This window comes from Podarcis muralis, chromosome 1 (genome assembly GCF_964188315.1).
Source record: "Podarcis muralis chromosome 1, rPodMur119.hap1.1, whole genome shotgun sequence".
Lineage (NCBI taxonomy): Eukaryota > Metazoa > Chordata > Lepidosauria > Squamata > Lacertidae > Podarcis > Podarcis muralis.
The window spans coordinates 136242072-136265120 of NC_135655.1; the positions used below are offsets into that span (position 1 = coordinate 136242072).

General features: G+C 41.9%; 1 protein-coding gene across 1 annotated transcript in view; it reads right to left on the reverse strand.

Moving 5' to 3' along the window:
- CPS1 (carbamoyl-phosphate synthase 1) overlaps positions 1–23049 on the reverse strand; it is a 161802-nt gene that overhangs the window by 106788 nt on the left and 31965 nt on the right. Inside the window, exons 3-12 of the mRNA XM_028704780.2 lie at positions 22882–23026; positions 22166–22255; positions 20739–20795; positions 18120–18212; positions 9623–9712; positions 8793–8921; positions 8140–8246; positions 7250–7391; positions 4626–4703; positions 1743–1841 (exon numbers count right to left, since the gene is read on the reverse strand). Of these exons, the coding sequence (XP_028560613.2) occupies positions 1743–1841; positions 4626–4703; positions 7250–7391; positions 8140–8246; positions 8793–8921; positions 9623–9712; positions 18120–18212; positions 20739–20795; positions 22166–22255; positions 22882–23026 (1030 nt within the window). The remainder of the gene's footprint in view (positions 1–1742; positions 1842–4625; positions 4704–7249; positions 7392–8139; positions 8247–8792; positions 8922–9622; positions 9713–18119; positions 18213–20738; positions 20796–22165; positions 22256–22881; positions 23027–23049) is intronic.

The window sequence follows — 23049 nt, forward strand, 5'->3', positions numbered from 1 at the left end:
TTGTACTGATTCATTTTCAATGTGTACTTTTACAGAAAGCCAGGATATAAATTTGCTAAGACATCAATGTCATCATATTCACGTTCCTCCTGAAATAAATGTATTGGTCTCCTGTTTGCTTATCTTCCTGCATCATACTGATGCTGAGCTAAATATTTTCAAGTTTTGGTTTCTACCTCAAAAGTAGAAATTGCAGGGGATCAAAATCCACCCTTAACACACACACAATTCTGTCTTTCCCCAATATGTTTCCCTTCAGCTGTTGCTTTGGCAACCATTTCCTGTCTCCCTTTCATTCATCCATGAGAAATCCAAGCCAATGACACTTCCTATACATGTCTTATGGGCAATCCTGGCTAACAGGGTCTATTTACGAATCCAAATCCAACACATTCTCAGCCCTTTCTCTGGAAAAACTAAAGAACAGCTTCATGGAAACTGTCACACCTCCTTTCTGCTCAAAACTACAATATCCTGTCCTTTGTATAAAAGCAAAAATCCAAATATTTAGAACAAAGGATTCTAACACAGCAACTCAATATAAGACTGAGCCAGTCCTATATTGCACACACTGGTTTGTGCAATGAGTTGACTCTGAAGTTGTCTTGGCATTAAATTCAGCTTTCCGAAGGAAGGAATAATTTTGCCACAAAAAGGAGGAACTTTATAGAAAATCCAGCAATGCAATACATATTAGGAATTTTCAATAACCTTTGAGACTCTCATGCTGATTATATGAATGCCCAATTGCTGTTACTGCAAAATAAATGCAGAGACATTTGTAATGAAAATTAGCATTCTGACCAGTATGAGTTTTACATTTGCATTTCACAGTGATTCAAACAAAAATTCCTGGAAATGCCTGGAGACTGCCCTTTCGTGTATGGCGCAGAATATGAGCCTGGAATCAACAGAAAGAGAGGTAAGACCAGGGACCAGTATCCCCAGGTCTAAGTTGCCCTAGGCCTAAGGTGCAGGAGAATTGAATGGCTTGACAGCCCACTATATTTATCCCAGGAAGCAGAGAAGGAGAGAAGGAAATTCGGTGTCATAAAAGTTGTGAGCAATAAGGTTTTTTGTTAGTTTTTTTGTTATACAAGTTAACGGTCTTAGAGTTTTAAATAAACTGAAACGCAATTCTATTTCAGCTTTATTTGGTAGCAAGCTAGAATGACTGTGCAAAATGTGCAACTTGTTTGTTTATTGCCACATTAACTTACAGGCAAGTGTGCTTCAATATGGCTGATCATAGTTCTTGTGTTGTATTATTTGTTCTGCACCCAGATGCTTTGTGGGAGGATATAGAGTCATATGGGGGGAGTGTAATCTAAAACTGGAACCAGCCAAGTTTTATTTACAGCTAACAGTATATAAGGACCCACAACATTCAGCTTCTCAAGAATATGCCATTAGTGGCTTTGGATTCAAACCACTCCTCCTCCACAGGCTCACTGGTTATTTGGGGCAAGTCACTCCATCTCTGCCTCACTTCCTCATCTATGTCCAAAAATTCTGCACTTGCAAGGCACACAGCTCAAATTCCTATGTATCAACAATTATTTCAAAGCAAAATGAGAGTTAATATAACTATAATGAGTAACAAAATCAGGACATTTTTCACAGGGTACTTTTGGTTGTGCAAATCTCTAGGTTCTGGACAGCAAGTCTGCCCACCTTTTTCAATAATGGTACCAGTCACTGTATGACTGATGGCTAAACACAAAACACATTAATAAACTGACCTCCACTCTCGAAGTTGCAGCTGTGGCCTTGGGCAGCACTGAAGCGATACTGGTACCTTTTCCCTTCTTGATCAGTGAAATAAATGAATCAAATAAGAACTAGGGAAAGTAAACAAAATGCATATCAGCATTCAAAAGAAGACCACATTTATATTATAAAAAGACAGAAAGAACAAGGGAAAACCATGTTTGTAATGTAGCTCTATGGCTGTCAATGTTACCACGCTGAGTCCATCTACCACATATTTCTCAAGTTGTAAAAGGGTATTGAACATGCTCCTGTACACAAGCAGGGTCTTCAATCATTTTCACTACAAAGCCACTTGACCCAGTCTACTCTTACTAACCTTTAACCGAAATAATTGATACAAAATCAGCTCATCACATAAAGTCGTAAATACTGTGTTTTGCATAAAATCTGTATTTTTTGGAAGTTAGCATAAGTTCTACAGAATTACTATCATAAGCACAGGATTTGAAGGGTTTTAGTGCAACAAGCTAACATGATTACCCTCTCTGGAATTTCCCTGTTTAGTATCATTAGAACTCTCTCTAATTAGGTTGTGAGTCTAATTCACTTAATTAATAATTAACCTAATTAATAGATGCACTCGTTGTATTGTGTCCCAAACCAACCAAGCACGCAAGTGCTTAAGAAGTTTAAGGCATGCATCTAATCCAATTTGCAGGAAAATCTTAGCATAGATCAACAAGGTCTTTACGAGAGAAGCTGCTATGAAGAACAACTGTATATATCACTTCTGTTCAAACTGGATTACGCTTGTGTGTTCCAATGGACAGTACCTCAGGGTTTTATTGAGAGACCTGGATTTAAACACAGTCTGCAATTCCATTAAGCAAATCACTCTTGCTCTGTTTCAGTTCCCTAGCCTATTAAATTGGGAATAATAGTGCTCCATCATCTGGTCTATGTTTAGTTAACCAAAAATCCCCAAATAAATAATGATTAAAATGCACCCCCCTTAAGCATTTTTTGTTGCTGTTTATCTCCAGTGAATGCTAAATATGGGCAGGCATGTCCTCTTTTTCCTCGCTTCACATCCTTATGCTGTTTAATCACAATCTCCCACCTACTCAACCTATTGCTGGAGGGATTGTCATGGGAGATCACAGACAGGGGATTAAGCCTCATTTTCAGACGTGAGAACAAGGAAGTGTGCATATGAATGCATTTAAATAGCTTTACAACTTCAATAATGCGAAAGTATTCAAAATGTATTTGAAATATAATAGGTCTTGTTTTAAAATCAAGGAAAGGAAAGGAAAAAACCTAGCTGCCTTTCAGTGACATAAACTGCTTTCATTTACATATATCATGTACAGTGGTACCTCGGGTTACATACGCTTCAGGTTACATACGCTTCAGGTTACAGACTCCGCTAACCCAGAAATAGTGCTTCAGGTTTAGAACTTTGCTTCAGGATAAGAACAGAAATCGGGCTCCGGCGGCAGGAGGCCCCATTAGCTAAAGTGGTGCTTCAGGTTAAGAACAGTTTCAGGTTAAGTACGGACCTCTGGAATGAATTAAGTACTTAACCTGAGGTGTCACTGTATATGAGGTTTGGGCCCCAATCCTACCTATGCAAATTGTGCTGCTTAGTTTAAAACAATATATCACACTTAGATCAAAGCACAGCAAGGCCTGAGCATATAATTCAGTGAGATCTGCTGCTTTCAAGGACTGCGTGTGGGTTTCCTTGAAGCATCTAACATCTGGCTGGCCACTGCTGAAAGAAAGGTGTTTAATCTGATCAGGGATGGGGAACCTGAGGCCTTGGATATGGCCCTCCCAAGCCTTTCTATCTGGCCCTCAGGACCCTCCCCAAGTCACACCCTCTCCTTTGGCCATATCCTGTCTCAATCACACCCCTCACAGGAGCCTGGCTGGAATGTCTCCTTGAACAGTAATAATGTTTCTTGCACATGGGGAAGAGGATGTAAAAAAAACACCACTGTTTTTTTGCATGACTGGAAGGTAGCCTAAAGGTAAAGGTAAAGGGATCCCTGACCATTAGGTCCAGTCACGAACGACTCTGGGGTTGCAGCAGTCATCTCGCTTTACTGGCCGAGGGAGCCGGCGTACAGCTTCCGGGTCATGTGGCAGCATGACTAAGCCGCTTCTGGCGAACCAGAGCAGTGCACGGAAACGCCGTTTACCTTCCCACCGGAGCGGTACCTATTTATCTACTTGCACTTCATGCTTTCGAACTGCTAGGTTGGCAGGAGCAGGGACCGAGCAACGGGAGCTCACCCCATTGTGGGGATTCGAACCGCCGACCTTCTGATCGGCAAGTCCTAGGCTCTGCGGTTTAACCCACAGTGCCACCCGCGTCCCAGGAAGGTAGCCTATTGTGGGTCAAATCCATTGTGCCACCCCATTTTCCCCTCTGGCCAAGTTTGTGAAGACATGTGGCCCTCATGGTGAAAAATGTTCCTCTGCTCTTATGATCTTCCCTACATGGTATGGGCAAGTCACATTGCTCAAAAATAAATACATGTTTAAACCAATAGGTCTTGCAGAGCTCTCAGATTGAAAAGAAAAAGAAAAAGGAAGGATGCTACACAAAATTTGTTTTGGTTTTAACAAGCTGCTGCGCTGTGTGGGACACCTTTGTACTGGCACCAAGATTGGACTGCTGTATTATGGTTGGCAGTACCAAACAGCATACAGGGGTCCCATGGCCTTAATTCGTGGCATGGCCAAATGTACAGAAGACAGGATAATGCCTGGTCTCAATGGGAAACAATTGGCAGAATATTTCTGTAGCGTTCCAAGTCTTGGCCAGTCTCTCACTCCACATGCTTCCCTCCAACAAGTCTTAAATCTAAGCACCTTTTGTCAGATTCATCCCTTCACAGTACCTCTGTGTCTGTTGGTCCAGGATTGGCTTCTGGGTAAAACTGCGCTGTGAATATCGGCTTGGTCTCATGCATAATTCCCTGCATGGGTTTTTCAAAAAAAGGTAAAAAGGGTTACCTTAATTTCCCTTCTGTAAACAGGAGAGTTATCAAAATGCTACTGTTGACAAACCCTGCAGTCAGGTTTAAAGGCCCAGGACGACTTAGCAACAACAGCTGAAATTCATTACACTCCAGGTCTTCAAAGGATGTTTTATCCACTAAACTGCTGAGCAGCTCACAATAGCATCTCTGTAATTCACTGGCTAGTGCACATGCTTTGACATAGTGCTTGTTGAATTCCAAAGAACCTATTTTAAAAAAGAAAGAAAGAAAAAAGCAGCACGCTATCCCTCTCCAACTGCCTCCCTAATATTTCCACATAGGTTGTTTCATCACCATCTCAAATTCATTGTGTCCAAAACTAAACTACCTCCCAAGCCTTCCTCCCCTCAAGTACTCTCTTTAGTGACAGACGCCTTCTTCCTGCTTGAACAGACATTAAACTTTGCCTTTAGCTTTGACTCCTGTTGCTCCTTTGTCCCCCACATTCAGTTCAATGCTCAGCAGTGCCACATCTCCCGTTATAACACTGCAGAGACATGGCATTTCCCTTCTTTCCATTGGGTAAAAGAAAAAGAGGAAAAAAGAAAATATTTTTCAAGCCCCAGCCATCTCTTGCCTTAACTAGACTTTCTTGTCTTCTGCTGTCTCACCTTGATCTCCTCTCATGCCAATCCAGCACTTCTAGCCTGTCAAAATCACTCTGTGGTTGCTCCGATTATGTAACCCCCGCCCAAATCTCTACACTGGCATCCTATCCACTCCCATTCACTGAATTGGCCCCCTTGTCCCACCCTCCAGCTTTGCTCCTCCAACACCCACCACCCTCAGCTGCTCGAAGTCTCCTGGTCCTCAGACAATTCCCTCTTTGCTTCATGGGTGCTTTGCAACAGCCTCCCAGAACTCCTGTGTGATGCCACCTCTCTTATTTGGTCCAAACCCCTCCTCGGAACCCTCTTCTCTGTGAAGCATTTGGCACATCTGCCTAACCCCATGCCCTACTGCAACACAGGCAGTAACCAAAGCTAAGTACATGTCACTGCATATTGCTTCCCCGTCTGCCTTGCCTTGCCCATTCTGGAAGGGATCGCACTATCTCTAAAAGGAATGGGTGTGTAGCGGGGGTGGGGGGCTCCTAGATCCACTACTGTTGTTGGAGGCAGAGGTGGTCTCCACAGTCCAGAATGCTTGCTGCCATCTTAGAACAGCGAGAGTCTGGCCATTGTGCAGGGTTGCCATGGGGAACGGTACAGGAACCTCAATTGGTGCAAAAATATAGTGGCGCAAACTGCATGGGATCCATCACCCCTGTGTTTAAAGGACTTCACTGGTAGCCTGTTTGCTACCAAGCCAGACTCAAGGCCTGTACTTAAAGATATGCTGGGGGTGATGGAATGGTGGTTCCACAGCATCCAGAAATTTGGTGTGCAGCTACACAAAAAAGGGTAGTCTCAGTACAAGTGCCTCCATTAAGGAATTTTCTGTGAAATAAGGGCAATGCCGACCTTTTCTCTTTTTTTAGTTATTTAAAAAGTTCACTTCCCGATTTTATCAAGCCAGTGATGCTCCTGTCTATTTCTGTCTGCAGAGGTCTGATCCTGATCAATCCAAGGATGCACTCAACATGAGAATGTTTGTACTGCTGACATCATCGAGAGAGGGCATAAACTCATGCAGCTATGAAAGTTTCTCTTGGGTCTATCAGAAGATATCTCCACAAGAAACTGCCCCTGTCACATCTGCTGCACACCACATGCACTGCAAGGCAGATACTGTAATATTGGAACACTGTGTAGATGACCAAGGGATAATGATGTGAACGTTACAATGTTGAATCTGCCTTGACAGATGATTGGGGAACATTATGAAGTATCATCCTTTGGTGAGCAGCGAGGGTGCTATACTACCCACTCTGGGCCCTGCTGATATAGAATGCTATGCCTACTTCTCCCACTACTAAAAATAATCTCAATCTTTGCTAATATAACTTTTTTTCTTTACTTCTATTCTCTTCCATACAAAGGACCCCCAAGTTCCAATTAATGCTGGAAGCAAACTTGAATAACTGCTAGCTTTTATATTTTCAAGAGCAGAAGAGTCATTTCTTCTTTGTTTCATTATGCCTTGGCTTCAATTTCTCTTTCCATGAGGAACAGTCATACCTAATTAGGGTCTGCAGACTTCTCCATTCAATCTACCAGTCTGGGTTTCCATCACCTCCAGTCATATTTCCTGTTTTTCTGAACATCCAGCCTGAACTCAAAACCTTGGACACTACTGTGTGATTTCTGGCTCGCTCTATTAAAGGAATCTTCCTGCTATCCCTGAATGGAATAAATCCAGTATATTATCCAGTAATTAATCAAAAAGAAACTATTCATTGAGGAGCAAAAACACACACCAGGAGACTGGCATTCTAGGTAAATCAGAGGCAAGCATGTTCTTGGGTGCACCTGAGCAGAGTACAGCTCATCTTCCCTGTCTCATGAAATTCTTCACAGATACCCAGAGAGAGGGAGCTTTACCTCATTTGTTTGATCATTCGCATTCACAAATAGAGGCTTCCAGCCAGGAGGGAGGGAGTTGCTGTCAATCGCGTAGCCATGATTCTGAGCAGTAATGAAAGCCTGTCCATTCATCATGTTCACAACTGGTTGATTCTGTCCTCTAAAGGGACACACACAAAGAGAGAGAAGTGGGGAAGGAATAGTTTGGGGAGGGGAGGGTGTGCGTGTGAAGGGCAGGAGAAGAAGGCCACAATTAATAACATGCAGGGGCAAGCAGAAAGGAACACACTGTACCACCCATTACCATTATCCATTAGGAGGATAACAACTCTGCTTTCTGCCATATTTATTTATTTGCATTTATTATTTACCCATAAATGCCTAATCCTCTATTGGGGGAAAATAATAATAATAATAATAATAATAATAATAATAATAATAATAATAATACCAAACAGAAACGCACAAAAGGAGCTACAATAATCCCACAAAGGTTTTGAAAAAGGGCTCAGAAACAATCAGGGGAGAGATTCAACTAATAATCTGCATCAGCTTTAAACTGGAATGGCCAAAGTCAATGCCATGGAGCTGGCCTCCTGACACTGGCGTCACTGCTGCTGACGGGGACAGGGCAGAGGGCAGGGCAGCTATGAGTTCCGGGCTGCAGAGGGGCACTTGTGCAAGCCCCGTCCTTAAAGCAGCACCGCTGGTGTTGGGGAGGGGGCAGCCTTGCTGCACCACCCCAGCCACTCCTAGCTTTAAGATATAGACCTATAGATAGTACTGTTACAAAGCCAGGATGCCATATTTGGGCAGTTTACAACCCAAACTGATTGGTGTGGGGTGAAGGCAGGATAAATACGTATCTTGAATATGCTGTTGTCGCAGGTGTAGATTTGTCACCATACCTGTTGGCCATGGGCATTTTGTAGGATGAAGCCCCAGCTGCCAGACCAGTGATTAGATTCCCCAAACTGATTCCAAACAAAGGTTCCTGACGATCACTCTGTAGAACCTGGATGGGAAAGACTTATATCAACATAAGAAGAGCCTGCTGGATCAGGCCAATGGCCCATCGAGTCCAGCATCCTGTTCTTGCAGTGGCCAACCGGATTCCTGTGGGAACTCTGCAAGCAGGATCTGAGCACAAGACCCCTCTCCCGTCCTGATATTCAGAAGCATTACTGCCTCCACAGTCATCATGGCTAGTAGCCACTGATAGTCATTATTCAGCCTCATTGGGTACCCATGAGTTCTAGTGTCTTTCCACTTTCTCAAAGCCAAGTATAATTTTGTAAACTTCTATCATGTCACCATAGACAATCTACTTTTCCATCTCACAGTTTCTCACATTAAAGGCAAAGGAGTTTCTGGAAGTAGCACAGCAAGTCAAGTTAAAACAGCCCCCCCCCCCTTTTTTTTCCTAACCAGGTGAAATGTTGGAGAGCTGAGGTTTAAGGAATACACACATCCCAAGGTTGTGAGCTGCCACTGTGCAACATGGGAAATTTAGGACAACAGTGCTTTGAGCAAAATATCAATTCTAGTGCATGTTCTCTACCTTCCTGACATTCTCAATTAGTTCTTGGGCTTGGGTTGGATCGCCAGGACCGCCAGAAAGCAAAAGCCCATCATACTCCAGCCTGGTGAAATCATGATTCCAAGGAACCAGATGCACCTCGGCACCTCTCTGGGAAGGAAACAAAAGGGAAAGTATGAAAAAGTTTACTATAGAATGACATGTAACTCCGTGATGCTGAACAGTACAGCCTAACATGGATACAGTAGAGTCTGAATATGAAAAGGCCAACTTTAAAAGGATTTGAACTATCAATCACAATGGAGCTCACTGTCCTCCTTCTCTCAACCTGGCATTTGCTCTCCCTCACTCCCACTCTGACATTTTCTTTATATGGCATACTTAGATGCTTTAGTTTCAGTTTCAGCCGACACTATTCTGTAGTTTTGTTTTTGGGGTATCTGAATCACTGAATCCCTATGAGGATTCCTATCTTGCTTTGCCTTGGACAAGCCTAGAATCCCTCTGAAGCACCTGCAGATCCACTGCACACTCCTAATCCATGTCCCCTGGCTTTCTCAGTTTGGCCTACATGGACAGAACGAATGGGCGCACTTCGCACATGTTCAGAGGTTTCCCCAGTTTGAAAAACAAATCTATCAGACCCAATGAGAAACTAGAATGGACATGACAGTCCATCTTTAGCCTCACATATGCTAAAGATGTGTACAGAGTACAGAACTTGAAACTGCCAGAATATCTGTAAAAATTCAAGCAATTAAACAATTGTCCAGTTTGTTGGTCATGAGCAAATCAAATTTATAAAACCAGTTCCATAGAAGAGAAAGCCATTTTTAAAATGTACGATTTACCTTCACAAGCAAACGAATAGCATTGTGCTTTAATCCGCAATCCACAGCCACAATTTTGATTGGATTACCTTTTCCATATACTTTGACTTCCTGTTGATACATTTAGAAAAAAAGACATTGCTATTGGCAACTTATTTGTTATATGCATATCCTACCTTTCTTCCATTATGGAATGTAAGCAGCTGGTGGAGTCTCATGTGGTCTCTGATAGAGGCACTAACCAGAACTAGGCTAGAACTAGACGCACTGTAAGTTTGCTGCGTCATGTTTCTACTGGCTATGTCGTGGGGTTTAGTTAATTCTACAAACTTATTCCTCTGCAGTTAGTTAAAAAGCAAGGAACTCTATTAAGCCCTGAAAAAGCTTAATCCCATTTAGCATGCTTAATCAAATATTGAAAGATGAGGTATAAATCTAAAATGCATACGTTTTTGTATGCATATAATACAGGCATCCATAAGAACCATTTTGGATTTTATAAATATTATTATTTTTTTCGGAAAAATATAAACATGAACATAAACATTATCAACACAATGGGTTTTCCCCTTCCCACGCCACCCCCCCCCAAAAAAAGACGAAGGTGTCAAATTTTCCCATAAGTCTATGTCCAGAGTTGGTGGGTGCCAATCCTCAGTGTGTTCATTTGAATATTTTATAAAAAGAGTTAATTTTTTAAAAAATTAAAAATGAATATTTTATAAAGGGGTGTCATATTTCAACAAAACCATCATTCAGGGCTTGTACTCTTTTAGTTAGTTTCTCAGATAAAGCAATTATCTTCTGTTTCCATTGCATGATCAAGTCCTTCCCAGCTCTTTGCTATAAGTAATCATGCTGCTACCCAAATTAAAGTGATAACTTCCTTGTGTAGTAATTTGAGTATTTTTAAAGATTGTTAATAAACCTAGACATGGGCTACATTGTACATCCTGGTTCGTGTTTTTGTTTATTTCTGTAAATACTTTTTCCCAAAATACTTGCATTAATTCACATGCCCACCAGATATAAAGTTGTACCAGTTACCTTGCAGCCTTTCCAGCTATATTGGTTTATCAATATAGCTGAGTCTTACAGGTGTTAGATGATATCTATGTATAAATATTTTTATCTGATGCGGGTTGTGGATGGGGATTGGGGGGGGGGGGGCTGTCCATAGATTGTTCCAATCTGCTTCTTCGATTTCTAAACATAGGTCCTTTTCTCAATTTTGTTTAATAGCCAAGCATTGTCCATTGTTCAGTCATGTTCAGAATCAGTTTTTCAAATTGTGTCAATGGTCTAATTGCTTGAGATATAAACACTGAATCTGAGATAGAATGCATCACCTGATAGAATTAACAGCCAATTCACCCTGCACCCCCCCCCCCCATTCTTCCCATGGTTTGCCCTGCTGTGGGTGAAATATCAATTTCATAAAAGTGAATCTATCTGTACAATACTTTTTCCTTCCATTTGGCAAATGGGTTTGTTATCATTTCTAAGATAGTTTTGTTATGAATCAAAACTGGGATGCCTGGTATTCTGTGTTGCAGAGGTTTATCAAATTCCAATTCTATCCAGATCTTTTTTACATTGTTTATCATGCTAATGACATTTTCTATATGGGCTGCATCATGGTATCTTTGCAAATGTGGTGGCTCATTTCTCCCTCTCTGGGAATGTTAATACAATACAGTCAGTTGAAGTTTAAGTCTCTTGCCTTGGTGAATGAAGCTTACCATCTTTTCTTCTTCTTCTTCTTCTTCTTTTGAAATTTCTTGGGGGTCTTTGCTGAACTTCATACAGGCAGAATTTGGAACAAAATTTTGGCAATATCCTCATTTTGATTGGCGATACTCTACTCATCCAAGAGATGAGTGTCTTTGACCTTCTTTCAATATCTTTTTTAATGTTTTTCATCATTGGTAAATGTTAACTTATTTAAAGTGTGTCCATGATTTTGTGGATTCCCAAATATTTATTATATTGTAGGCAAAGTTTAAAACTAATTTTAGTTTGTATTTTCCATAACAACAGTCGTGCCTGATAAATTGGTGGTTTCCATGGTTTACCAATCAGAATTTCTGTGTTTTGCCTCAATAGTTTCTGGGCTCAATTCAAAGTGCAGTTTTTGACCTTATGTGGTTCAGAATCCCAATGCCAAAAAGACTGTCTTTCCCCACATGAAGCAAACTGGACATTGTGCTCATCATCTAAAGCCCAAGGGAGGTGTGGAGAGTGAAGGCACAAGAATAGGCCTTTTCAGCGGTGGTTCCCTACTTAAGGAATGCTCTCCCCATGGAAGCAGCTATGGCAAAAAAACGAAGATCATGGCCACTGGTCCCATCACCTCCTGGCAAATAGAAGGGGAAGAAATGGAGGCAGTGAGAGATTTTACTTTCTTGGGCTCCATGATCACTGCAGATGGTGACAGCAGCCACGAAATTAAAAGACGCCTGCTTCTTGGGAGAAGGGCAATGACAGGCCTAGACAGCATCTTGAGAAGTAAAGACGTCACCTTGCCAACAAAGGTCCGTATAGTTAAAGCCATGGTTTTCCCAGTAGTGATGTATGGAAGTGAGAGCTGGACCATAAAGAAGGCTGATCGCCGAAGAATTGATGCTTTTGAATTATGGTGCTGGAGAAGACTCTTGAGAGTCCCATGGACTGCAAGAAGATCAAACGCATATTGTACTTCCTGTTTCCCCTCTTTCTCCCTTTGACCAGCGTTGGATGCAGACATGCCTCTGTCTGCTCCAGCTTTAGGCACATGCCTAAAGGTAAAGGACCCCTGACAGTTAGGTCCAGTCGCAGTTGACTGTGGGGCTGCAGCGCTCATCTTGCTTTATTGGCTGAGGGAGCTGGCGTACAGCTTCCGGGTCATGTGGCCAGCATGACAAAGCCGCTTTTGGAGAACCAGGCAGCGCACGGAAACACCGTTTACCTTCCCGCTGGAGTGGCACCTATTTATCTACTTTGCACTTTGACGTGCTTTCGAACTGCTAGGTTGGCAGGAGCAGGGACTGAGCAACGGGAGCTCACCCCATCACGGGGATTCGAACTGCTGACCTTCTGATCGGCAAGCCCTAGGCTCAGTGGATTAGACCACAGTGCCACCCGCATCCCTCTAATGCAAGATTAGAAGTAAGTAAATTATATATTTAAACTTACTTTCCAAGTTGTTGACTGATTCTTTGTTAACCAGGGGAAGAAAGAGAGAGCCAACTTACTTCATAGCTGGACTTGACCAAAACAAGTTTTTATAGCCTAATTCCTATGCTTTTAATTTTGCTGCCAAGGATGGGATTTTGAAACTCTGTTCAACCCCTGAATGAGGGCACTTGGAGAAGAACTGCAATTAATATATCCTCTCCTACCCATTAAAACCCATCCCACACTATTCATCACACACTGAGACCGTGAACTTCAAGGGAATTATGTGTTGTGTATAGCAGAACTTTTGGGGCTCTTCTGAATCTACTGCCCGTTAATTTCATTGAGTGACCCTAGTATTACAAGAAAATTCTCTATGCCATTTTCTCCACAGCCATACCATTCATGATTTTATATACTTCTATCATGATTTATGTTGTTTTCTTTTTCAGCAGACTTTGTGGAAAATTAGCTTCATAAGCTTGCTGTTCACCATTTATTGTCCCACATTGGTACAGACCATTTGACCAACCTGTGGATTCTTAGATGCCTATTTTTTAATACCTTTTGCACCCCTGCGCCTACTCCTGGGTAACCAAGAATGTTTTCCAGCAATGAGCAACTCAGCATTCTTATTCCTCATCAAACCCACTGAACCTGAGACAGCTGCTATTTTAAAATGCACACTTTCCAAAGTCTATGTCTGATCTACTGCTGAGCAAACTATTTTTATTCTTTTAATAACCCCCTTTTAATCAGGCTCTTTTGGCATGCAGATATTTCACAGCTGGAAGGCTTCATGATAAGATGATAATCTCCTAACTGAATCATTTCACAGGTGAGCTCCCACTATTCAGGAGGAAAACAGAAGCTTCGCTCAGGAAAGTCTTATTTGAAGGGTACACGGATGCTATTAAAACACAAGTCCTTCGAGCAAATCAGCCTGAGCTTCAACACTGTTGCATCACACAGCACTCAAAGCTGCTGAGCAGACACATTCTAGCTTCCTCATTCTACGTAGCTTCCTACCAAACTGCAGGCATATGGGAATCCTATCACTGCATGGCCCAGCTGCCCTGCCTCAGCCTAGCAGCGCTGCTGTTACTGGAAGAAAGAGTTCTAGTGATTCATTCCCCAGCCAAGAACTATAGACACGTAACGCTCTAGTCCATGGTGTCCAGCTCTCCACATGTTGTGGATTGTATGTTGATTCAGCAATCCTCGACAGTGCAAACTATTTAATGTAAACATCAAACTTCTACCCTTTGTTTTGTACATGTACGTGAACTGGACAGACGTGAAGAAAGGCCAGAATAATCAGATGTGGTTGCAGGATATGGTCTGAAGGTACATGAAGCCATCGATTTGCTGAAGCTAAGCAGGCCTTGGTCTGGTCAGTGCCTGGATGGCTGACCACCGGAGAACTAGGTTTATGCCACTTTGGGTTCCATGATGGAAGAAAGGCAGGGCCAAAACATAAGGAAATAATCTGGCTCCTAATTAATATTGTATGGAAATAATATATTATATCTTCAGAAATACAGTGGTACCTCGGGTTACATACGCTTCAGGTTACATACGCTTCAGGTTACAGACTCCACTAACCCAGAAATAGTGCTTCAGGTTAAGAACTTTGCTTCAGGATAAGAACAGAAATCGTGCTCCAGCGGTGCGGCGGCAGCAGGAGGCCCCATTAGCTGAAGTGGTGCTTCAGGTCAAGAACAGTTTCAGGTTAAGTACAGACCTCCGGAACGAATTAAGTACTTAATCGGAGGTACCACTGTACACAATTTTGGTTATCTTTTTGTGGGAACCCAAATGTAACTCTCCTAAGTCAATAGCAAACTTCTTGCAGACAAAGCTGAGAAGCTTCCAACTGAATTAATATATTCTGCAAGATGTAGCCTATTGTAGTTTCAAAGGCATAAATTTAAAAAAAAATCCTTTCTAACCTACCGTTGATAAGAAAACTCTTAAAATGCTACCACATTTTGATTTACATGGAAACAGATGCTTGCTAGGACATAGATTATCATGTCCCATAATTACCACCACTGAAGAGCTTAGTTAATTGTCAGCTTTATTTGTGATGTTACTTTATAAGCCTATAAAATAAAGTTATAAAGATAATGAGATCACAGGAGTTCTGTTAATCTTTTTATATCTCATTTATGTATGCTATTTTCAGCATCTTTATAGCAAACCCTTCTTGTTAATGGCACAGACAATCAACAGCACCTACTCCTGCTGCTTATTTATTCTATAAAATAGCTTTAGATATCAGGCATTCCACTAGGGCTGGACTGAATTGACAGGAGCCATTTCTTAGACCTTTCACACACCTTGAAATCAGCATACCCTCCAACATTTCTCCAATGAAAATAGGGACACCCTAAGGAAGAGCGGGGCATTCCGGGATCAACTCAGAAACTGGGACAGCTTCTGTTAATCCTGGACTTTCCCTGGAAAATAGGGGCACTTGGTGGGGTCTGAATCAGCTGTTTTACTTCAGTTACATTTTGAGGGTGAAATGAAATTCTTTTGGCTGAGGGGAACAGAATCAGAATGGCCACCATTTTGCTTTTCCTAGAAAACTCCATTCTTAGGTGCTATTTGAATTTGATGGCTTCCACACAGTCAAGAAGTCCACCTCTCCTAAGCTACTCACTTGGGACCACTACATAGTGGACTGCAGCGGAATCTCTACCCAAAAGAAAAAGAAACACTTTACAAAACAGGTGGAACTTTTCCCCCAGAAGCACATTTTGTTCAAGTAGTGCAATATTAAGTACTCCTCCCACCAAAAGGAAGTGATTGAAGAAGGCTGGCAAATAGGTCCACAAAGAAAAGGTACAGACAGGACTACTGTACCAAGCCCAGGGTCAGCAAGTAGCCCAGACTCTCAAGTTTCATTTTTTTTAAAAAAAACCTAAGTCTCCCCCCCCCTTTTTTTTGACTGAGAATTACGAAGCAAAATGAGAAGGCACTCATCTCATGGCTTTTTTGGGGGGGGGGGGGAGAAAAATAAATTTGGATCCCTTCCAGTCGGGATTCAGGCCTCATCATGGGACTGAAACTGCCTTGGTCACAGTGGTCGATGATCTCCAGTCCAGCTCCGAGGGCCTTCTGGCAGTTCCCTCCCTGAGAGAAGCTAAGTTACAGGGAACCAGGCAGAGGGCCTTCTTGGTAGTGGCACCTTCCCTGTGGAACACCCTCCCACCAGATGTCAAAGAGAACAACAACTACCAGGCTTTTAGAAGACATCTGAAGGCAGCCCTGTTAGGGAAGCTTTTAATGTTTGATGTATTACGGTATTTTAATATTTTTTGGAAGCCGCCCAGAGTTGGCGGGGTATAAATAAATAAATTATTATTATTATTATTATTATTATTATTATTATTATTATTATTATTATTATTATTATTATATTAAATATCCAAGGCTCCATTGAGCTTAATGGGACTTACTCAGTAAACATATTGAAGAATCAGCAGAATCATTTGGAGAAGAAAAGTTGGGGGCAGGTCCACTTCACAAAATTATTTCTTATCAAATTAAGGGGTCAATTCCACAATGTTTTGATTGAATCAGTTTCTCCCCAAGTTCCAGCCCTAGATTCCACAAATTGTCCTCTTTTATTCTGTACAGGCCAACTATTCTTATCACATCAAAAACCCAAGGGAATATCAATTCAATTAATAGGAGACAAGGCTCCTGCTAAAAGGTGACCCTAGTAATATTTGCTCAAGGTAAGTGGAGCTTACTCACTGATAAATTATGCTGAGAATTGTAATATGTAAGACATCTAATAATACAAACCAGACCATAAAAATGGTAAACCTCACATTCTGTGGGATAATCAGCCTCTGTAACCAAAATGCTCAAATCCGTGCTGTTCATTGAAATAAAATTATATGAAAATGATTTATTGTTGGCATCTAACACCAAGTAAAATTGCAAAAATGTACAAACTAGTTCAAATCTGTGCTGGAAATGTAAAGGGAAGGAGGGTACTTTTTACCATATGTAGTGGACATGTACACTGGTAAAAGCTTTCTGGGAAATGATATAGAATGAATTAAAGAAAATGTTTAAAAATACAGCCATACCTTGGGTTAAAGTCGCTTCAGGTTGAGCGTTTTCAGGTTACGCTGTGCGACGACCCAGAAGTAACAGAACGCATTACTTCTGGCTTTCGCCGCTTGCGCATGCGCAGAAGTGGCGAGTTGCGACCCACACACGTGCAGACATGGGTTGCATTCTGCTCTGGATGCAAACGGGACTCTGGAACAGATCCCGTTCACATCCAGAGGTACCACTGTACATTTGTTTATAGGTGAAGAGATACCAAAAGAGGATAAAATACTTTTAATGTATACAATGATGGCAGCAAGAATGCTACTAGCTCAGAGATGGAAGGAAGGAGAATTACCAACTAGAGAAGAATGGCAGACAAAAGTATGCAGAGATGGCGAAACTGATGGGGAAGATCAGAAACCAGGAAGATCAAGTATTTTTAAAAGACTGGAGTAAATTCTTAATTCATTTAAAAGACCACTGTAAACAGTTAAAATCATTGGCAGGAATGCAATGACACTTGTAATATGGAATTAACTACAATAACTACGGATATATAACAGATGGATAATGGTAAAAGTTGCAGAAAACTTTATTTTAAATATGGAACCCATGGAGGGAGAGAAGGAGGTCCGAAGGTTCAAAAGAACCTTTTATTGTAATGCTTGAAATGGTTAAAGCTAAAATGTATAAAATTATGTAAAACCAATAAAAAATATTATAACAAAAAACAAAATGCTCAAATCCGATTAATGCATGAAGGAGGCACTTGGAGGAGGCAATTTTCATTAAGGCCACTGTGGCCAGAGATTCTCTGGACCTTAGTTATTCCAGATAGATGGCATACTTCATTCCAGAGCTGACCAGTTCTAACAATTAGGAAATGTTACCTGATAATATATCAGCTAATTGAATTTTATTTAGGAAAACTAAATGGAAATAATCCACAAAGGGTAGATGAGGAGGAGGGAGAGTCTCCATTGCACTGCCCTTCCTTCAATCCTAAGCACAGGAGTGAATTCTAGCTCTCCCAAAAACAAGTTAACTGGAAGCAACTACTGGAAGGAATTTTTTTGTTTTGGAAGCAACTCAGTTAGCAATGCCATCCAGAAGTTGCCCCTGGCATGCTCCCCTGTCCCTACATTAAGAGACCTTTGAAGACATGCTAAACATACCTGACCTACTCTTTCTCCAGCCAAGCCTGTTTCTAGCAGATACACATTAGTCAAACTCGTCATGAAATTTGTAGGAAATGAGACTAGCACACTAAAAGTGGAATGTTTACCTTTGTTGAAATTTCAGCTATCAAGTTTCTCTTGTTTGGGTCCAAAAATTGCACAGGTTGACCCTCAAATTCAATCTTCCCAAGAACAGTTCCCTGTTGAGAACAAAAATAAAACAAATGATAGCATTTTATATTTTATCATTATTAAATTTATAAATTGCCCTTCATCCCAAGATCACAGGATGGTTTACAACATAAAACATAAAATAAAAACACAAAATATATAACATGACAACAAACTGGGAGCCACCACAGAAAAGGCCTGGGTCTCTTGCAGAGGAGGCACATGATTCAAGGCCTCATATGATGAGCATAGGTCATTTATGTGCATCAGTAGAAGCTTGAACTGAACACTGCCCCAAACCCCTGCTTAGAGGAACACATTTTACCCTGGATGTAACCACACAGAGACTTCTAGTATAAAATAAAAAGCTATTAAGAAATACATGTTGGATAATAAAGATCCTAGATCTATCTAACTTGGAGGTACAAAGAGAAAGAGACAAAAGAAAAACGTCCCTTCTCCTGAGGTGAGATTGAGAAGGAGGATGAATACAAAGTTACCGGTATGTCAGCTACCCTGAGAGTTTCAATCTAACATCAGAAGGAAGGTCAGCACAGGGTAGGTCAGAAAGACTGCCTAGGAAATTTGGAGGTTCCACTCTCTATCTACTTTCTTCCCATGCAAACCTACCAGCCTTAATGCAAGCTGAAATGCATTCCAGCGCCTGCAGCAACAGATGAGTGCACACAAGAAAGGAGAGTGGCATCAGGTAATGGGGGAGAAATAGTTACTGTTAAGTTGTGGGTGAACATATCAGACGACACAGCAATTCTTCAAACAGCTCTTGTTTATTCAGAGGCCAGAACAGAACTGACTGAAGGGCTCAGCCAGCCTGCTTATATAGAGCTCCAGTACAACGTTACTGTAGCAACTTTCTAAAACTATCCAATCACTGAATGTCACTTTCGATCCTTCATTTGCATAACTATCTACAGTATCCCCCTGCTGGCCCAGGGTGAGAACTTCAGTACATAACAGTTACCCAACGACTTTATAACTTTTTAAAATTAGACAGCCTAAACTGAGTAAAGAAGAGAGAATGAAGACAACTGAGGGTTTCACATCTCTAAATTCCAACAGCAAAATCTGCCCTTTTTGAGTTATAATGCACCAACCTAATCTGACTAAGGAGTAGTAATAAGGTGCTGTTAAAAAATATATATCCAATTATAAATGAACCAATTTTTTACATGATTCAGCTCTCAATACTAATCTTATAATCTTGATCCATCTGAACTCCCTGCCCCAAGAATTTTCCACACTTTTGCCTGATTCACACCAAGTTGGTTGTTTGAGGTTTTGTCATTTTGCCATTTTATGGATGTCCATTATGTGGACACTGTCCATTTCTGATAATGTCTATCAGCATATTGGCGTATGACTCTTAATGGAATGCCAGTTCTGGTAAGGGTGGCACTGGGCTTTAGGAGGAGAGTGAACGGTTTCGTCCAGGGCAAAGGGGGCGGTGAGGGGATGTGTGTGGCTCCCCACCACCTGGCAGCCTTGGGACCTCTCGCCGTGGCGGAAGGAGCCATGTCTCTTGTGTGTGTTTTGCCCCGCATATTTCCCCCCTCACACGACCTGCTGCCCCTGCAGATATTCCTTCTGCTCACCCCCAGCATTCTCCTCCATCTCCCCCCACAGCTCAACCCACGTTGCTAGGGAGCGAGGCGTCTCCAAAGAGCAAGGGGACCCAGCACACCGCCACCACTGAAGAGACCAAAGGGGTGGATGGGGCAGCTCAGTCCCGCTGCTGTGGAGCTTCTACCAAACTCGGTCCCACTGCTGTGGAGCTCCCCGCCCCCCGCCACTCCCACTCCCACTAACATCCTCATTGCAAGAAAGAGGAGAGGCAGAAAGAAGAGCTAACTTGTCCATGGCTAGGGGGCGCAATCTGGATGGTTCTGCCAGGGGTGCAACATCACCCAGCTACGGCTCCGCAGGGAGCAGGTCTTTCTTCCAGCACTCAGGCCGCCGCAATGTCCCTCCAGCCTCCCAGGAGCCTTTGTGGTTTGACAAGGCCCTCAGCAATTCTACTCATTGTAAACGGTCACTTCAGCTCCTTAGAAATTTCCTATTTCTTGCAATTCTGCAGATATTATTCACATTTTTAGCTAGCTGTTTTAATAAGAAAGGACTGTTGAAACACTGAATTTCAAGAGAAGAGATTTAAGCATGCACTCAGCTTTCCCTTTGAAATAAAGGAAAGAAGGAAGGAAGGAGAGAGAAATATGGGAATTCAAGGGTATATTGTGGCCTGCTTGGCCACAAAGAAGTAAAGCAAATTAATGGAAAATCAAGGTCCATTTAGGACTTAAGAAAGCTTTGTATGCTCTTATAATCAGCTAGCAAACCTCCCCTTTCTTTCTTTTTTTGCTCCCCTTTCTTTTTCTTAATATCTAACAAGAGGAAGAGTTCTGTGGAATTCAGAGGCTTGCACAGTAGTTTGTGATTTATAGTTGGTTCTGATACAGGATTTATTGTGGTAGCCCAGTGTGGTGTTGTTGTTGTTGTTTTATAATGGACCAGCACAGCTATTTGTGTTTTTCATCTACCTTGTTTCGAATTATTTTAGAAAGCATCCTGGTATCAATACCATAAAGTGCCGGGACCTGAAAAAAACACAGATACAGACAGATTAGAATTTAGAAAGCTAAGTCAGTTACATTCCCAACAGAATATTGAAACTAGCTCCCTTTGTGGAAGACCATCCTGGAAATCCTAAGTTATATTCAATGCAACACTAAAGGGGAATGTTCCATCAGCAGAATTTCTTCTTGTGCAACAGATTGTTTTCCTCCTCTCTGCCCCCACGCTCCCTCTAGATCTGTTCTTCCAACCATCCCAATTTGGGGGTGGTATATACAAGGGGGCATGGAGGATAAGGGCAAATCCCTTTGTACTAGTGCTAATCCTTGCATTAGTGTAAAGATGTAGTGCCCGATGTTCAGAAAAGCTCCCGTTAAAACTAGCAGTGATCTCAAACAGAAGCAACATTTTAGCAGAGTCTACGAATCATGCTCTCTAAAGTCCAATTCTTACGATATTTTTGCAACAGTCACCATGTGATAGTTTTGCCATGCCAGTATTACATGTTGAATATTATGTTTACTTTATTCTTGTGTGGGATAACTTCTACGTAGGGAAAACATTGTGCTTAACCGTCATGCTTCCTATTGGGTGTGTCCACATTACAACATTAAATTGACTTTAAAGTACTAACTTCCATATCTTCTACCAAAGCATCTTGGAAACTGAATTTGGCAATATGTTTAGAGAGAAATTTCTCTTGTGAAAGCTAGCTCCCCCTATGTGCTCCATCTAAGCAACTCTCAAGGTTCCTTGGTGGGGAGGGAACATATAGATTAAACCAGTTTAAATCTGTAGTGCTCCTTGAGAGAATTCTCTTTCAAAAAAATCACAGGTTACAGGGCCGACAGCTCAACCATTTTAAAATATAACCTGACATTCCAAATGTACTAATCAATGAACCGGAGTGGAAGGGAGTGAAAATGCAACTTTTGTTACAAGTTTTGCAAAATCCTGCTGAAGACAAAGATTTCTAGAGTTGTTTTAGTGCATGGGTAGGCAACCTAAGGCCCGGGGGCCGAATCCGGCCCAGTCGCCTTCTAAATCCAGCCCGCGGATGGTCTGGGAATCAGTGCGTTTTTACATGAGTAGAATGTGTACTTTTATTTAAAATGCATCTCTGGGTTATTTGTGGGGCATAGGAATTCGTTCATTTTTTCCCTTGAAAATATAGTCCGGCCCCCCACAAGGTCTGAGGGACCGTGGACAGGCCCTCTGCTGAAAACGTTTGCTGACCCCTGTTTTAGTGTAACAGGTAGGCATCTCAAAAAAGCAACAACTGAACAATAATTTTGAATAACGATGCTCAAGCCATTCAATGTCAAATGGTTTAAAAAACTAGTTCCACTGCAGCAAGTGATTTGCACTTGGTTATCCAAAAAATATTCCTCACCTTTTCCTCTTTCAGCCATTCTGCGAGGGTCTTGACAGCTCGCCAGTGACTGTACTCATTGCTATAATCCAACACCAGCAAGCCTGAAACCTGTGAAGAATGACAGCAAATCTGACTGTAAAATGTAATTTTAAATTATAACCTGAAGTCTGTCTTACAACGAACCAAAAGAATTTGACACTCAGAAACGTTTTCACTTTGAGTTTGTATCAGAAGTATACAAAGGATACATTTCTAGATGATCTCATATACCTTAGAGAAGGACTATTAGGGATACCAATATAGGTAAAGGTAAAGGACCATTAGGTCCAGTCGTGACCAACTCTAGGGTTGAGGTGCTCATCTCGCTTTACTGGCCGAGGGAGCTGGCGTACAGCTTCCGGGTCATGTGGCCAGCATGACTAAGCCACTTCTGGCGAACCAGAGCAGCGCACGGAAATGCCGTTTACCTTCCCTCCGGAGAGGTACCTATTTATCTACTTGCACTTTGATGTGCTTTCGAACTGCTAGGTTGGCAGGAGCAGGGACCGAGCAACGGGAGCTCACCCCGTCGTGGGGATTTGAACCGCCAACCTTCTGATCTGCAAGTCCTAGGCTCTGTGGTTTAACCCACAGCGCCACCCGCGTCCCACCAATATACTTACTAGCAAAACAATCGGGAACCTTGCCCCACAACAGAGAGAGAGAGAGACTTTTCTGATATCGCTGCTGCTTACCTTAATGCCTTCAGACTCCAAGAACCTGCTGAGGCCCATTTCATCCAAAGCAGCAGTATCTGGGACACCACCGTTCCCTATTATGGGGTTAACCAGTGTGAGGATCTGTCCATGGTAGCTTGGATCCGTCAGGGTTTCTGTATTCCTGAGTTGAACACAACAAAAAAT